Raw genomic sequence first — 17,133 nt, 5'->3', positions numbered from 1 at the left:
GAGAATGTTGAGGACAATTGCATTTATGCAAAGTTTAAAAATGGAAAATATATTTTCCTGATCTTGTATGTGGATGATATCTTGCTTGCTAGCAGTGATGTTAGTCTGCTACAAGAAACAAAGTAGTTCTTGTCCTCAAATTTTAATATAACAGATCTTGGTGAAGCATCATATGTTTTGGGCATAGAAATTCACCGAGATAGGAAAAATGGAGTTTTAGGACTATCGCAGAAGGCATATTTAGAAAAGGTTCTTAAAAAGTATAATATGCATGCGAGTAAAGCCACACCTGCTCCTATAGTTAAGGGCGACAGTTTTGGGAAACTCCAATGTCCCAAGAACCAGTACGAGATCGATCAAATGAAAGCACTACCATATGCTTCGGTTGTTGGACGTTTACAGTATCCACACGCCCTGACTTAGTTTTCGTCACATGGGTACTCGATAGATATCAAAAGAATCTAGACACAGAGCACTGAAAGATGGTAAAGAAAGCATTGCGTTATGCGCAAGGCATGAAGGACCACATGCTAACATGCAGGAGATCTGATTCCCTAAAGATAAGAGGGTATTCGGACGCAGATTTTGCGGGAGACAGGGATGATAGAAAATCCACGTCAGGATACATGTTTACTCTCACTGGAGGGGCTATTTCGTGGAGAAGCTCCAAACAGTCAATAGTTGCATCGTCCATGATGTATGCAAAATTTATAGCGACTTAAAAGTGGTAGATTATATTGACAAACCACTAAAGATGTACTGTGATAATCAGCCCACAGTATTCTATACTCTAACAAGTCAAGTAATGCTACCAAAACAATAGAGATAAAGTTTTATGTTGTGAAAGATAAAATTCAGGATCACACTATAAGTCTCAAGCATATAAGGACAAAGGATATGCTTGCGGATCCGCTTACGAAAGGCTTATCACCCAATGTGTTCAAGGAACACTTAGCCGGCATGGGTTTAATAGAAAGCCTATGATTCCTGGATCATGGGAGGCCCAAAAAACACAGAATTTGTTTCAAAACGAGGTATGTTGTAGTTGTCTGATTCTATCGGCAATTGAGCTATGACGATGAAACATGTTCTATGTATTGATCAGTGATGTAACGAGTAAAGTGAAAAATATATGGTTAAAAGTAAAGTTGAGATAGGGAAGGGGGGTATGTTAGGTTGATCTCTACCACGTGTGCCCAACGGCCCATTAGATCCGCGCCCTGATCTCGGGCGCTCACCCGCCTATGGTTGACGGGCCCCTGTCACGCGGGCTATATAAAGAGGTGGGGGCCGGGGCACACACTAAGAGGTTCGTCGCACTGCCGCAAACCCCACCAATAAACCTACCGATCTAGGTTAGCCCGAAGGGACGGGAAGCACCGCCACTGCCGCTGCTCACTCTCCACCGCCACCTTCTTCACCATGGCCAATGACTCGAGCTCTTCAAGCAAAGGAGAAGGTAAATCTACCGCTAATACCTAAGCCTACCCGATCTACAGATCTATCAAGACTATGTTAGGAGTCACCAGCCACTAGATTACTTGCCTGCCTGCACTGTCAAAGTCACTATTCAATTACGGAGCAGGCTTAAACACTCCAGCTGGCTGGTTACCCCGGCATAAGTAGCACAAAATAAGATAGTACCCGGCAGATGGTGGGTTATGATCCTCCAAAATCGAACTAATCTGCTGCACAGCCCTCTCTGTATATATGTTATACATTCTGTTTTTGCCAAACTCACTTGCTTCTGTCTATTATATATAAGTAACCAACAATCTGAAGCATAGCCTCACCAAAAGCTAAAATGACGCATCATATAAATCAAGACATGAAAACCCTATAGTAGAACTCTTATGTCCACAGCTAAGAAATGGAAAATAATCTTGTGTACATCATATGCTAAAACACTTGACCAGTTATGAGTCCTAGAAGCCTTTTGGACCGTCAGAGACAAAAGGAAAAAAAAAGAGCAAACATTAATACGTACAACATGATGAAGAACGGTGAAGGCTTTAAGCCGCTAGGCCTCTTCTCTTGAACCATTTCCTTTTGCCTTTAGACTATCTGGCTCTTGATCTCTACCGAAGCTACGCTGACCAACATAATATTCAAAACAAGCATCTCCCCAAGAACAATCATGCTGGCGCTGAAATACCATTATAAGAAACTCAGTGGCACAATCAACCAATAGCCTAATAACAGACTTATTAAAAAGTACTCCCTCCGTTCGGAATTACTTGTCATAAAACTGGATGTATCTACAACTAAAATACATCTAGATACATTCATTTCTTGGACGAGTAATTCCGAACGGAGGGAGTAGTAGAGTAATATAATGTGCGTGCTGTATGGAAGATAAAGCTCATATCGTTCCTGGTCATATTCCGTAGAAACTTCCTAATCATGTGTTAAAAGGGTGTTTGGAGCTCAGTAATTCAAACATATAGATAAAAGAAGTTCAGGACTTACACATGATGATGTTGCTTTCCATCCTTTTTTGGCAGCCTCTAGGAATAAAGAACAAACGCACAATAATGCAAAAAGAGACGACGTGCACTTGAGCAAAAAACTCTCACTAGCTTCTATACCGGGGAGACAGAGAGCAGGAACTCTGGCATCAACCTCTGCAGCAATATGCCGCAGAAGGGGCAACGAGGAACAGCAGGTGCTGAGTAAAGTGATGATTCATCGTCTGGATTGGCAGCACCCAACAAAGGAGATGTCTTCATGGCAAAATAGGTCTCAGGCACAAGCTTATCAACCATTCCTCCACAACATACACAGTACCAGGTTGGTTCCAGAACAGAGCATAAGCGCATCGATGCTGCACATCTTGACAGCTTGTGCCTTTCTGTCGGAACAATAGCAGGATCGACACTTCCACACAAGGCTATGTCAGGTGACTCGAAGTGAACCGGCGTGGAGCAATAGGCACAGGTTTCTTCAGCTGAGTATTCACACACAGAGTTGATCCTGCAACAGAAAAACAATTTAAAGCAGATATACTGAATGCCCAATTTTACAGTTCAATGAACTGACAAAACTAATAGATTACTTTAGGTCCTTGAAGTAATGGAATCAGCTTATAGAGTAGATGAATAATAAATCTACCAAAAACTGAATACCTGCTTCCAAGACGCTTAATTGTCGAACTGAGAGATCTGAGCTGATTATGCACTCCTCCACTATTCATAGACACCCAAGAACGCATCTGGGCAACACCAACAGGAAACCACATGTTTTCAGCACATGCGCCCTTGCGAAAATATGACATTCGATTGGAGACAGCAGCAAAAGTGAAAGCCACAATTCTCTCTCGTAGCTCTCTTTCGCTGCTCAACAGAAGACTGCTCCACAAATCAGTTGACGTGCTATTGCCATTTTCTCCAGCAGGATCACGAAGCATTACTTTCCTACAAATGATATTCAACAGGTGTAGCTTCCGCGAGCTGACATTGGACATCATGTCCTTTCTACACTGACACAGGGTATCGATAGAAACACATTGTTGATCATCTGAAAACAAATCTGAGACCCATTTATGCATTAGTGTCTCCAGAAATGCTGGTGCGAATTTCATGAGCACTTGTAAAGCAGCTATGACATCCCATAAGACAAGTCCGGTTTCACATTTTTCATAATTCTTCAATGACCAAAGAATGTTGGAACCCCACCATAACAAGTTAGTCTCGGATGACTTTGCAGATTGTTTGTTGGAGATATAAATGTCCTTGTTTAGTGGAATGCCAAGGAACTGACCACCAATCCAAATGAACTCAACCACTGCCTTTTGCGTCCTGTTGTTTTTGTTCACAAAATGTTACCATGATGAATTGACGATGGACTCTTATCTCAAAGCAATCAATACATGAAGATTTCTATTACAAGACTCCAGTACTTCCTATACTAAGCTCATAAATAATACCTGGCTTGGTACATCTGGTCTAGCATATTTGGATCCAAGCTGCGGACCTGAAAGAGACAATATCCATCAATTGGTGTAGCTTATGTACACAAGCTCAAGTGCAAAAGTCGCAGTTGAGCAACAAATGTCAGATTTAAGGAACAACCTACAGCATACCACAGCAATCATTACTTCTCCAGGTGAAAGTGTAAGACCAAAGCATTGATGAGATACTACTGAGAGCTGCATGAACATTTGAGATACCAGTTAGTATGATACAAGCTCACAAATTCAGGAAAAAGGCGAAGGTCAACAAGGAGTCTCAGTTTTACATCTATTGATTCTTTTAGCTCTGGGAAATTTGTGTGCACGGGAACTTCTTCAAGTTGATTCTTTTCAAAGATCCAACAGCGCGCAGAATTATCCTGATAAAGATGAGAAATTTGCAGAATCCGCATGAAAAACAAAGTTTAGGATGACATAAAATAATACTGTGCAGTATAATACAATTCAGGTGCAAGAAAATAACATGGACATGGGAGTTATTGTTAGAAGCATATTTGTGAAAAACTAAAGCAACTCCATCAAATACAGAAGCCATCAAAAGGGACTCGTAAATTTTTAGCAGTTACAAGTTTGCAACAAAGCTTGGATAACAGTAACAAAAAGGTATCGCGATAAGCACAATAGTACTAGTACATAGCCAACAGTACTAATACAACATATGTCAAGGGACCAAGACAGCGGTCATTGACTAATTATCCATAACTAGGTCAAGTGGTTAACTAGCCTTTTAGCTTGGGATAACTGCCAACATAGATCCGGCACTCCGTTTACCTTCTCACTCATGTCCTCAAAGTTTCAGTTACTTGAACTAAACCACCACTCCAATGAGTTTCATTGGACCGTAATACACCCAGAGAAATACCGACATTACGACGTAACATGCCATAGCAACATGTCATATGATGGCATTGGCATGGGATGTTCACATGGTATTGGTTGTTAGTTGACATCAGTATCCATCTCACAATATTAGTGATGATTATGTTGTTAATTCTAGCATATTTGGAGCGTTTTTGTAACTTTAACAACCAAATAAGCACATACTACCCACACTACCATAGTAACACAATTTGTTAGGACTTCAGATAGTAGTATTGCCACTCCCTGGGGGGGCTAAGGGACTGGCTAAGGTAACCTACTAGGAGCCAAGGGTAGCAGAGGAGACAATTTCATGATTTTTCTTACCCTACCACAATCAGAAGGAATAATCACAGAGTTGCGACAAGTTAATGCACCTGACTGCAGCTGTATAAACAGTGGCCATCTAAACCCCATGATAAACCTGTCACCTATGGTAGTGTTGACATTTAGTCGAATTTTATTGGAGAAAAAAGACATTCGATTACAATGAAATTTTACCACTCGATCATGTGCATGACATTCACTGCTATTCTCAACTTCGTTGCTGCACAGGTGCAATATCCATGTTTCCAGTGATCCACATACTCTTCCAACTGCCAAATTAACCTCATGTCGAGGCTGAGCTGGTGTGGACAATGAAATTGATGAGACAGGAGCTGATGAATTAGTGGTCACCTGAAAAGAGGAACATTTCAGAATTGAGTATATAATTAGAGCAGCCACAGCAATAAAGCTAAAGACAAGCATGCCTATATTCATTGGATGTTACATCAATTAGTCTCGAATATCCACCTATATGCATCAAATAAACACAGGTACAAAGATGTTGCTTAATATGTACCTCTCCGACTGACAAAAATGACACTTCTTTCGCATCTGTACATTGATTCAATCCTTCGATATCACCTGACCATATCTTCACACTGAAAAAAGTTAATGGAAAATCATTGATCGCGCGGGTTCTATGTTGCTGATCTAGCATCCAGGACTTCTTGCGAAATAGCACAAAACATCTTATTTCTAATTAATTAAACATAGGTACCCTTTTCCACATGTCATGAATCAAGCTCAACGAAACCATTTAAAGACAAACGATAAGGTTGCAACATTTACAAAGAATAAGTATAAATGTGCTTGCCTTCCGTCCGAGCATCCAGTTGCTAAAAGCAATGAAGACTTTGAAGATCTTGAACATGAAACTTCCCAACTAATGGCACAAACCGATGAATTATGAGCTTGAAGAACCCCAACGAATATTGGATCATTGGTAACAGTGCAAACATCTATTGTGTAGTGCTCGGGCTTATTGATTTTCCAAAATGAAACATCCCCAGACTTTGAGCCAACAGCAAGAATACACCAATGAGAAATAGCATTGTGTAATGGCAAAACTGGTGACCATGCAACTACGAGAGAAGACAAAAGTGCATTGCGACGTGAATATTGTTTTGCTGTGATCAGAGGAAGAAGTTTGTTTTCTCCATTGCAAGAGAATGCTTCTTCGGTATTTTGTGAGCCAGCTTGTGCTTTTACAACAGCCATTTCATGCACAGGCATGTCAATCTGGAATCACAATTGGGCCAAAGTTAAATCGAGAATCAGATAAAAGACAACCATGCATGTGAGTTAAAAATAAGAAGAATTCACAAAATGACACACTTTTCCTATGCCTTTGCTCTAGAAGCACACCTTTCATTGTCCATGCCAGAATGGCACATATTTGGTTGACAGTTAGACAAAATGACACTATTTTTTTCTCATTTTTTTCATTCCGAGATCACATGTCAGAGTTTTTAGGACGAAAATGTTCCTGATATTTTTGCTGTAGCCTGCTCCCATTTCAATTTAAAAAAGACCGATCGATTGATTAGGGCCGGTACGTGCAACCTGGAGAGAAGAAAGAGCAGAGAGGCGTCGCGCTGCTGGGCTTTACCCCGCCTCACTCATCTCATGAACAGAAAACGATACAATTACATTGCCAAAATGTTGATGACATCCAAAAGACAACAGGCAGCAAGCAGCTGCTACGCTTGCTGCTACAGATAGAGGAGCAACAGCCAAACACCAACAGCCTACAAGTACCTCCAGTGAGCAGAGCAAGCAGCGCCTGGTTGGGGTCAGTTGCACCATCAATGCACAAGTTGGCAGAACCAACAAGTTGCCGCCGTCCTCAGCACACACAGAAACGGACGGCTGGGAGGGGCACCTCAGCATGCCCCTCGCCTGCCGGCTGCTCCCGGTCCACCACAGCAGCCAAGCCTCACCTGCTCTGGGGCAGCCACCACACGGCCTAGTTCCAGGTACCACCGGCCGGGACAGACAGAGGAGGGATGACGGCAAGCTAGAGGGAGGGATGCGCCGAGGCAGCGGGTAGGCAGCGGCGAGGGGCAGAACAAGGTGAGGGGCGGCCGGGGAAAGGCGAGGAGAGGAGTCGATCGATTTTGATCAATCCGATCGCTTCTAAAACCAGTTCTGATCGATTTGATCAGGAGATGCACAGGGAGTTAGACCAGAGGGCATATTCATCCAACAATGTCTGACATGTGGCCCTAAAACACAAAAATGAGAAGAAAAAAAACACAAACTATGTCATTTTGTCTACTTGTCATCCAAATATGTGTCTTTTTGGCAAAGACAATGGAACATGTGCCTTTGAAGCAAAGTCAAAGAAAAAATGTGTCATTTTGTCAAATTTCTCAAATAAATCGAGTTAAACTGAACATAAGCCTACATATCAACATGTAAAAACTACCTTTTTCATAGGTATCTTCGTTAATGTAGGGCATGGATTCAGAGAGAAGTCTGCATCCTTTGAAGTGTCATCTCCATCATCATCATCATAAACATAGCCTTCAACTCTACAATCAGTCAAAATCCACTTCAAATAAATTCAGGCACAAATTTATTTTGAATGGTTCAGGCACAATATAAGAATGCTAGAAGGCCACCAAAAAATGTTGGCATTTCAAATGAAAATAAAATAAATCAGTTAAAGACCAAAACATATGCTAGTAGAAATGTGGCATGATGGGTTTGAAAGTTGAAACGAACACCCCTATGTACCTTGTTTACGTATGGTAGATGAGGCTGATATATCAACAGTTGGCACTAGATAATAGCTAAGATGAATAGATTTTTAGCAATGCCGTGCACCCTTAGCTTGGCTTACCTTATTTCTCAGATTAACTATCAATACTACAACAGAAAAGCGTGCATAGCTTTCCCATTGCAGTGTAGATTTATAACCACGCAAGGTGACATACATTCCTTTATATAATGAGTCAGCTTTAGGTGCTTTGTAAACATGGCCAAAACTTTGAATGCTCCTTTTTAATCTATCATTCTTAAGAAGTTGCTCCCCACTATATCATATTCTCTCAACATGCAGCTACTCCACCTCACATACATGCCACGTCAGCAGCTTCCTTGAAAGATGCGCAAGCAGAAACAAACAGCCGGTCCATGCATCTACCAACAAAACGCAGCCCATCTTCTCCATTGCTTTAATTACCTGGATTGCACATCTTCCCCGTTTCTCTCCGTGACTCTCGATTTCCCCACTAGAAACGTACATCAAATAGATGACGGCAATCATCCGCCTTCATCAGTCGTATTTGATCCTCCCCACCCCCCATCTTCTCCATTCACATCATCATTGCAGCCGTGAACATGTGCTGGGCAGGACAAATTGGAGCCCTCACCGCCGCCGCCGCGAACGCTTGCTAGGCAAACCCAAATCCCACCTTCATCAAGCCGAGTTGAAGCCCCCGCCATGACTCATCTCCTTCAGGTGTGTCGTTGTTGTGCTCTGGCTCCTCTTCCTGCCGCCGGCTTCCCCACGCCGGTCGTCAAAGCCGATCCCTCATGCCGTTCCTTGGCTGTGAGTCCTCAAAACTGGTCGGTCGTCAAAGCCGATCCCCACGCCTGTCGTCAAAACTGGTCCCCACGCCGGTCGTCAAAGCCGATCCCTCCTTGCAGCGCGACATCGGACGCACCGGACGCGGCCATGCCCATCGCGGCCCCAATTAGTGAGGGATCAAGCAGGATGCCCTCAGGAATGAGCAGGACGCCGGCGTCTCCCCCGCCGCCATGGTCTGCAAGCCATCCCTGTCGCGGCCCCGAATTGGAAGGAGCAGGTACTTACGTTTTATTCGCTGCAATTGTTGTCCCTGCAGTTACTCCTTCTCGCCAATTTTAGACGCAGAGTTAGATCACTTTAATTTCTGAAGTGCGCATCTTCATCTAGCTTACAAATCGCCCATCACACGATGTGCATATCTGACGCCGGCCTTCCTCCTCTACTCTGCAGTTTTTTTCTCAGTTTAACATACAACCATGAGATTTCTCTCGACACACAAGGTATCATGTTTTAGATCTAATTTTCATGTTCATGATCCTTTTTGTTCTTTGATTTTACAATTTCAATTCTACCTTGAATTCTTTGCAAATAAAAGAGGCTGCATTGATACCTTCAATTCAATAACTCTTATTTTAATACCACTATTTACATTATTTTTCCAGTCCTGCATCCTAAAGCGACAGAACTGTTACTTATACATGTTGCACTTAGGAAGTAAAGTTGTTTCACATGCTAAGCAAAGCAGGCATTGATAAATGATATTCTTACCTTGTGAATAATTGTTTTCTTCATTCTGAGCAGGCTAATTCATACCCAGTTTATGTTATTTGTCACATTTCCGATCTCAGAAGAAACATTTTATCTTAACTTTACTCTCAACTGATTTCTTAGTACAGATATTCATAGCAACTCACAGGGCGATTTAATTAAAGGAACCGATCAGTGTCTTTCGGTCTGCTGATTTTTTTTCTGTTGCATCTCCTACCTTATGGTGTTTGATTCTGCATATATATAGGAGTATTCTGCATTTTTTTATAGCATTTCAACCTTAAAAGCTTAACGAGCCTAAATATAAGTATATTTTCTGACTTAATCACGCCAACAAGGTATTTAATCAAGATCCAAGCAGTTCGCAGCTCCTTTTCTTTATGCAAAATTTTGTTATCTAGACAAGATATCAATTTGACCACCAATAATCTCCTCAGCCACTTTTACAGGTTGCACATGTTACTATCTGTCCTAGCAAATGATCAACAGAATTTACTCATAAAAAACCAACCTGGCCCTGATATTTTGATACTGAAAGAAACTTTGAGTCTGCCTCTCTTCTCTTATGAAGCTGTACGTTTTGGCATGGCAAATTGGGATAATCTGTTTGGTGATTATTGTGTTATATGTTTGCCTATGTTGGTGTACCGCTGGTCATCTCGCTGATCTTGATCTGCCATCTCCTTTTCTCAGTCAGGTTTGATGTAGATTCAGATAAATAGGTTTATGTAAATTGCAGTCTTCTCATGTGATTTGCAGGACATTGCTACATATGGAGACAAATAAATTTGCAATGTATGTTCTCCTCATATTTGTGTAATAGTTTTATGTCTTATGGGGCTGGAGCATAGCATTGATTTCCTTATATTTGACCATATGAATATGAATGTTTATGGTGACATTGGGTTGTTCGTAGATAGGCATCACTAACAGACAATAGACTACTACACATAATGAGGTGGGTAATATATATCTAACAATTAACCAAATACGTAGGATGTTAACGGAATTTGAATATAGTCCATATTTTACATTATTTATTATTATGGAGTTTTCTATATTGTTTATGTCTAGGTAGTGATGCATTTGCTAAATATGATCTCAAATGACTGGATTGACACCAACACAAATTTGTTCCATCATACTAGCCTCCTGATGGCTTTCACTATGGAATATATAGGGTAGTAGCTCTTTCTGAGATCATATTTGAACTTGCAGTAGCAAACCGATGTGTGAGAACTATGCAACAGTGGCATATTCATTTTGCACATTATGATTCCTTCTGGCTGCTACTTTCTACAACAACCATTTTGCTACTATATTAGCAATGCATTATTTTCATTCCAAGCAAATCAAAGCAATAATTTACCGCAACAACATGAAATATGTTGCAACCGATTCCCGCAGCAACGCGCGGGGTATCATCTAGTTTTACCAAAAGAGAGGTCAATGCTTATTGCTGAAGCTCGACATAGCTAAAGCCTTAGATACTGTGGCGTGGTCATTCCTTTTCGAGTTCCTTAGATACAAGGGCTTTGCAAACCGGTGGTGCTCTGTTACTGCAATCTACTAACTTCTTATGATTGGAGGCCATCATTGCTCACTAAGGATTGGACTTCACTCACAGAGAAAATGCCAAATGCAATAAAGGTACAATCTGTCTCCCAGAAAACAAGTGTTGAAAGTGTGAGGCCCAGAGCAAACTTCTAAACCCATATTTCTCTAGAGTCGCTGTTAATATGATCTAGAACTGTACTGGCATGCAAATCTTTTCACACAAACTTTTCCGGCACCGAGCCACTAAGGCATGTGAATCAATCTTATCATTTATCTTGAACTAACCCCTCTGGATTATCTTGTTATTTCAAAACTTGGTTATGTTTTTCAGTGAAAATTGTAAAGCTTTGATGATTTAACAGACAGTACCATTCACCTTACTGGCTTCCTTTTTCTCCGTCCAGGACCCCTCCGAGAAAGAGGTTCTTGCAATTCACCGGCATATCCTGTGTCCAGTGTGTGCTTGTTATTTAACTTCTCCTAATATATGAAGGGAAAAAGTTCATGACGATATTCTATGATAATCAAGAAAACCACTCAGTGCTCAAGTGGAAGGGAGCATACCTGAGGAGCGTGGTCAATATTTGCCTTTTCCTAATGTATGAGAGAAAACTGTCAACAACAAAATTCTACAATAATCAGGGAAACCTCGGTGCTCAGGTGGAAGGCAGCGTACCTGAGGAAATGAATCTGGACCATCATCCTCTCCGAAGTTTATATTTTGGTAATAGTTAAACAACAATTGAGATATATCCGCAACCTAACCAACCAATAGGAGTTGATGAGCATAATTGTAGTTGTGGCCTAGACCAAGTGATAACTCCACAATGACAGAAGAAAATAAAATTGAAACGAAAACAAGAAATATTAACTTCGGCAAGAACAAACTTGTGGGAGATTTAATAAAAATGAAAAAAACTATGACCCAAAATTGTAATGTACTCCCTCCGTCCCATAATATAAGAGTAGTGTCAAAAACGCTCTCGTTCTTATATTATGGGACGGAGGGAGTACAAGTTTCTTTTGTTTGTAACAGGTGAAAAAAAAGGTATTAACATATAAAAACTTGACTGCAAACTAGGTGAAGCTGTTAATGGTGAGCTATTGATATATATAAATTATAGGATCCATATGCATATGGATCATGCAAACTTTAGTCCCAAGTATACAGAAAAATGAGAATTATGGTGACTACCGATTCTAACTCCAGATGTCTTAATATGAACTACTTTAGCCAAACAGGTGTTTACCTTAACCCAGTCATCACAAAATTCAGAAACTGGCGGGCGGTAAAGATTCACGTGACCATCAACAGTACAGACAGCCAACAAACAACTGAAATAATGATCCATATACACAAAAATATTAGGCGAAAAGATGAATACATGAATCTAATATATCAGTCAACAGAAATTACCCAGAATTAGGAGCAAATCCTTGTTGAGACCATGAAACTGACCGTGCACATGGTTCAGTATCACGCGCTAAGGATGTTGGCACTAAGCTTGGTTCAAAGAGATCTGCAAATGTTGAGAAGATCTCAAATGAAACAAAAATTGCTGTTTTCCAATTGTCATAAAGTAGCCGACCTCTGACATGTCATCCAGATATTCCATTATAGTCCCAAACAAGTGGTATTTTCACTTCATTTGAACAGCATACTAGCATATCATACTCTCACTGCAATATCAATGTTAACTAACTTGTTATTACACTACAACTGAACAATTCTTCAATATTTGCCACAGATTGAAACAAATCCATACATCAATCATCATCATCCTTTGGAGTTGGCCTTTGACGATCTCAACAAAAGCACTGACTGAGTACCTAGTTTTAAAACATCAAATTGCTCACGATGTGTCCAAACTAACACTACGAGTCTTGAATTCTCACAAGCATTGTACTGACTATGCAACCATAATCAAAAGACTCTCAGGATGAAATAATTATTTCACCTCATTGTGCCTATCAAACTGCATGAGTACCCTACTAACATGTACAATACACATTCAACTTAGGACCTACCTTCCCTGTTAACCACTCCAATGGGAAAAGGATCCCTAGGGCGAAGCACAACGAGTCCACGAGGCCCATCAAGAGCTGCTGGGTTCTAGAGGAAAAACATGACGAGTGCAATGCCAATCCAATAGATTGATTACCATAATACCTGAGAGTGAAAGTGAAGGCGGGACGATAGGGCGCTGAAATTGCTCATACCAGGATAGTGACGATGTGGCCAGAGGCAACGGCAACCAAGTTGTCACTTGACCAAGTGATGGCATCTGGATAGGATGGGGAGGCAATCAGGGTGGTGGCTTGGTAATGCGGAGCCATGACACCGAAGCCAGAGAAACCTTAGAGCATCAAACCCTGCAAAATGTATGCCATATGATATGATGACTTGTAATTAACCTTGCATTCATGCTATTATAGTCCAGAATCACCTGGAGCTAATTTCATGTTCACAAGTTAAAAAAGTGGAGCTAGGGATACAGTGTCCATTACAGAATCGCATCAGTCAGAGGTCAGAAAAATGTTGCATGAACAGGGAAAAAGACAGGGAGCGAACAATGTGACGACAACAGCTATGGCACTAGGTTGGGTGTGCTGCTGCACGAGCGGTCTCCATTGTCGGCCCCCACTGCCCCCCGTTCTCCGGTGCCACCTCCGCCACCACTCGTGCAGAGAGAGAGAGAGAGAGAGAGAGAGAGGCCAGGGCATCCCAGGGAGATAGATGAGAGGAGGCACAACCAGCAACTGGTGCTGTTGCTGTTGCTACTTGCTGGTTGTGTCTATGTCATGTATATGAGTTGTAATAACATGACAGAGTAACCAGCAACCACATGATACATTAGTGTCAAAAACGCTCTTATATTATGGGACAGAGGGAGTAACTCATATACATGACATAGACACAACCATCAAGTAGCAACAGCAAGGCAGCAAGACATGACAAGTCATTCTCATAGTTCATTCAATAGCAAGCAGCAACTCAAAATACCAATTAACAGATACTCCCTCCGTAAAGAAACCTTAACTAGTTCTGTGGCAAGCTCTTGTAGAAAATCCTACTCCTATATATATTTCTTTACGGAGGGAGTAGCAAGCAGGGGCGGATGTAGTAGGGTGTAGGAAATCTGGCCCAGTGCATATATATATATATATATATCAGGGGGGGAAACGATATTATATTTCTTTACGGAGGGAGTAGCAAGCAGGGGCGGATGTAGTAGGGTGTAGGGTGTGGCCCGCCACACCCTAAGAAATCTGGCCCAGTGCATATATATATATATATATCAGCGGGAAAATTGCCTTTAGGCCCAGCTCTCCAGCCCAGTTAAGAGTCACCGCCCAATCAATCCCAAACTGATCGATCGCACGACTACTGGGTTACATGACCCGGCGCAGAAATCTCGATCGAATCAGCTGTAGCCCTAGCGGCGCAGTAGCGGCAGGCCGAAGGGTGACGGCGCCGCACGGCAGCAGGAGAGGACCGGCGTCCAGCAGCGGCAGCCCGACGGCCACGGCCGGCAGCGGCTGCAAGCAGGTGAGCACACGGTCGTCTTGGCGTGTAGGTTGTGGCGGAGTAGGGAGTACGCACTAATTAAAGTTAAATCTACTTGTACGACAGGAGTACTAATCAAGGACGCTTCACTCTTTCTGGACAGGTGCTAGCTCGTTGCTGTTTCTCCTTTTCGATCCTAATTACTAATAATCATAATCAAGGGCACTTCCGCTTCATCGTTTAGGGCAGGTGCTAGTTCATTGCTACCTTCTCTTTTTAATCCTTGTAATTTTGAACAGCTTTCTGCCTTGTAAATTGCAACATCAACAGATCAACTTGATATTGATCAACAAATATATAAATTGATTAAATGTAATTGAATAACTAGTGAATTGATTTCGTAATTTTGCATGTAGAATTGTTGAAATATGAAGAGGAATTGCGACATTGCATCTCTTTTTCGGAAACGTGAAGCAAAGAGGATTGCATCTTCAGCTCCAGATGCTACAGAAGGGCAAAATTCAGCTTCACTTGAAGCTGCCTCTCCACCACCGCCGCCGCCGCCGCCGCCACCACCGCTAGTTTATGGCATTGATCATCTTCCACATGATCCAAGAGAAAGGTTTCCTATTGCAAGCTATAATGGCAATGATCAAGATGCAGTTTGAAGAGCATATACTCTTAAAGTTGTGTGTCGACTATATGCACATGTTTTTTTTTGCGGGAGCATGTTTTATTTGTGCTAATGAAAAAAAAATCTAGCTGCCACACCCTACTGTAAAATCCTAGATCCGCCACTGGTAGCAAGCTACTGCTCTAATTATTTATCAAATTTTCTCATCACGAAGGCAAAAACAACACACTTCAGTAGCTTAGTCACATACCAACTTCACAATTCACATATGGATGCTGGATATAACATAGAAGAATGGGACTGGGTAGACAGAAAAGAGAAGAAATATTACCAGCGTCGACCGAGGTCGGGGTGTCCTGGTTTGTAGCAGAGGGAGGCGACCGGCGTCCTGGTCGGTTGGTCCACTGGGGGGCCTCTGGGACGACTTGATTGGAGCAGACTCGCAGAGAAAGGTTGGACCGCCGGAGACAACGAACAAAGGGAGGCAATCGAGGGGACCAGGCGGGGGCGTCTGCAGGCGCGGGACGGCGGGAGGCGGGAACGGCGGCGAAGGGTGGAGACTGGAGAGGGACAGAGGGAGCGCCAGCGCGGGGTGGCGCGGCCAAGCAGGGCGGCGGCGAAGCGACGCCGCGCCAGGAAGGGGTGGCGGCGGAAGGGGCGGCGGCGCCCGAGTTGCAAAAAAAAAAAAGTTCTCCCCTAACCCTCGGGCGCCGCCATTGGTGGAGGTGTCGGGGTCTGGAAGTTATGGATCGGGGCAAGGAGGTGGTGGGCCGAGGGAGGGTGGAGCGGGGCGGGAGGTGGTGGGGAAGTCCGTGGAAAGGGGCGCGCCGGCGGCGAAGAAGTCGACAGGACAGGCCGCACCAGCGGCGAAGAAGGGCGCGGGACGGGGCGCGCCGGCGGCGGGGATGTGCGTGCGAGGAAGAAGGTAGGAGGAGGTGGGGGTCGTGCGCCCGCTCGGGGGTGAGAGAAAGTTGGATCGTTGGAGATTTTTTTCTCGTGGTTGCTGCGGTCCATATCGGCTAATTTTTTTTAATAATACATTTTTTTTATGAATTTTCAGAAAAATTACACTGGATAAAAAATTTCAAAAATAATACACCGTCGGTCCTCTACTGGCCGACTGGGCCTAGTCAGCCCACAGCAGGCCGACTGGGCCTAATCGGCCAACAGCAGGCCGATTAGCAGCCTTTCGGCCTAGGGGTGGCCGACAGGCCTCTCGAGCGTAGGCAGGGGGTCCAGTCGGCTTATGGGAAGCTGATTGGGACTAATCGGCCTTCCGTAAGCCGATAGGTGCATGGCCGATGCAATCGTACGTGGGTTCAAGTCTTGCGCTGGTTAGCGTGGCTTGTGAGGCTAGCTAGCTGGCAATACGGTATGGTGCATGCGGCGACGGGGATCAAGGACGAGTGCCTGAGCGCAGCTATCCGTGCGTGGCCTGATGTCGTTGTTGACTAGGCCCCGATCGCTCCTCGTGACTACTTTTCGTCGGTCGACCGAATGCGTACCTACACTGGCTAAGTACTACGACCTGCGGATTGCTTTCCAGCAAGACGTGCCATGCTTGATCGATTCTTTCAGGAGACAACACGCACGTATGTAACAAGCTAGCTACCGAAGCCTGCTGTATCGATCTTGACACTAGCTAGTTGATTAATCGGTATTGCCAGCTAATGGTGTCATGTCTAAATCGTATGTGTTATGGAATCGGTATTGCCAGCTAGCTAGCCTCACAAGCCACGCTGACCAGTGCAGGACTCGAACGCACGTACGATTGCATTGGCCATGCACCGATCAGCTTACGGGAGGCCGATTAGTCCCAATCAGCTTTCCATAAGCCGACTGGACCCATGCCTGCACTCGAGGAGCCTGTCGGCCACCCCTAGGTCGAAAGGCTACTAATCGGCCTGTTGTTGGCCGATTAGGCCCAGTCGGCCAGCTGTGGGCTGACTAGGCCCAGTCGGCCAGTAGAGGGCCGA

At 43.4% G+C, this 17,133-nt stretch overlaps 1 protein-coding gene across 3 annotated transcripts; it reads right to left on the bottom strand.

The window, feature by feature from the left end:
• Positions 1 to 1,701: 1,701 nt before the first annotated feature.
• Positions 1,702 to 16,103, bottom strand: LOC119295182. 3 transcript variants are annotated; one of them, XM_037573535.1, is made up of 19 exons: positions 15,489 to 16,103; positions 13,236 to 13,388; positions 13,044 to 13,128; positions 12,433 to 12,535; positions 12,266 to 12,350; positions 11,692 to 11,775; positions 11,580 to 11,609; positions 11,392 to 11,495; positions 7,584 to 7,689; positions 5,970 to 6,394; positions 5,673 to 5,754; positions 5,330 to 5,506; positions 5,206 to 5,259; positions 4,237 to 4,329; positions 4,082 to 4,147; positions 3,926 to 3,972; positions 3,126 to 3,797; positions 2,470 to 2,973; positions 1,702 to 2,146 (listed from the first exon to the last, which is right to left on the bottom strand). In XM_037573535.1, exons 2-18 carry the CDS (start codon positions 13,350 to 13,352, stop codon positions 2,583 to 2,585), a joined length of 2,721 nt encoding a protein of 906 aa, XP_037429432.1. In that variant the 5' UTR covers positions 13,353 to 13,388; positions 15,489 to 16,103; the 3' UTR covers positions 1,702 to 2,146; positions 2,470 to 2,582. The 3 variants fall into 3 exon arrangements, with proteins under 3 accessions (XP_037429432.1, XP_037429433.1, XP_037429434.1); XM_037573536.1 differs by having other exon boundaries at positions 12,475 to 12,535; XM_037573537.1 differs by lacking the exon at positions 5,206 to 5,259.
• Between the last annotated feature and the right edge of the window lie 1,030 nt (positions 16,104 to 17,133).

This window comes from Triticum dicoccoides, chromosome 4B, assembly GCF_002162155.2.
Source record: "Triticum dicoccoides isolate Atlit2015 ecotype Zavitan chromosome 4B, WEW_v2.0, whole genome shotgun sequence".
Taxonomy (NCBI): Eukaryota; Viridiplantae; Streptophyta; class Magnoliopsida; order Poales; family Poaceae; genus Triticum; species Triticum dicoccoides.
Note: the sequence above shows the minus strand (reverse complement) of the source record. Positions and strands in the feature narration are given on the sequence as shown.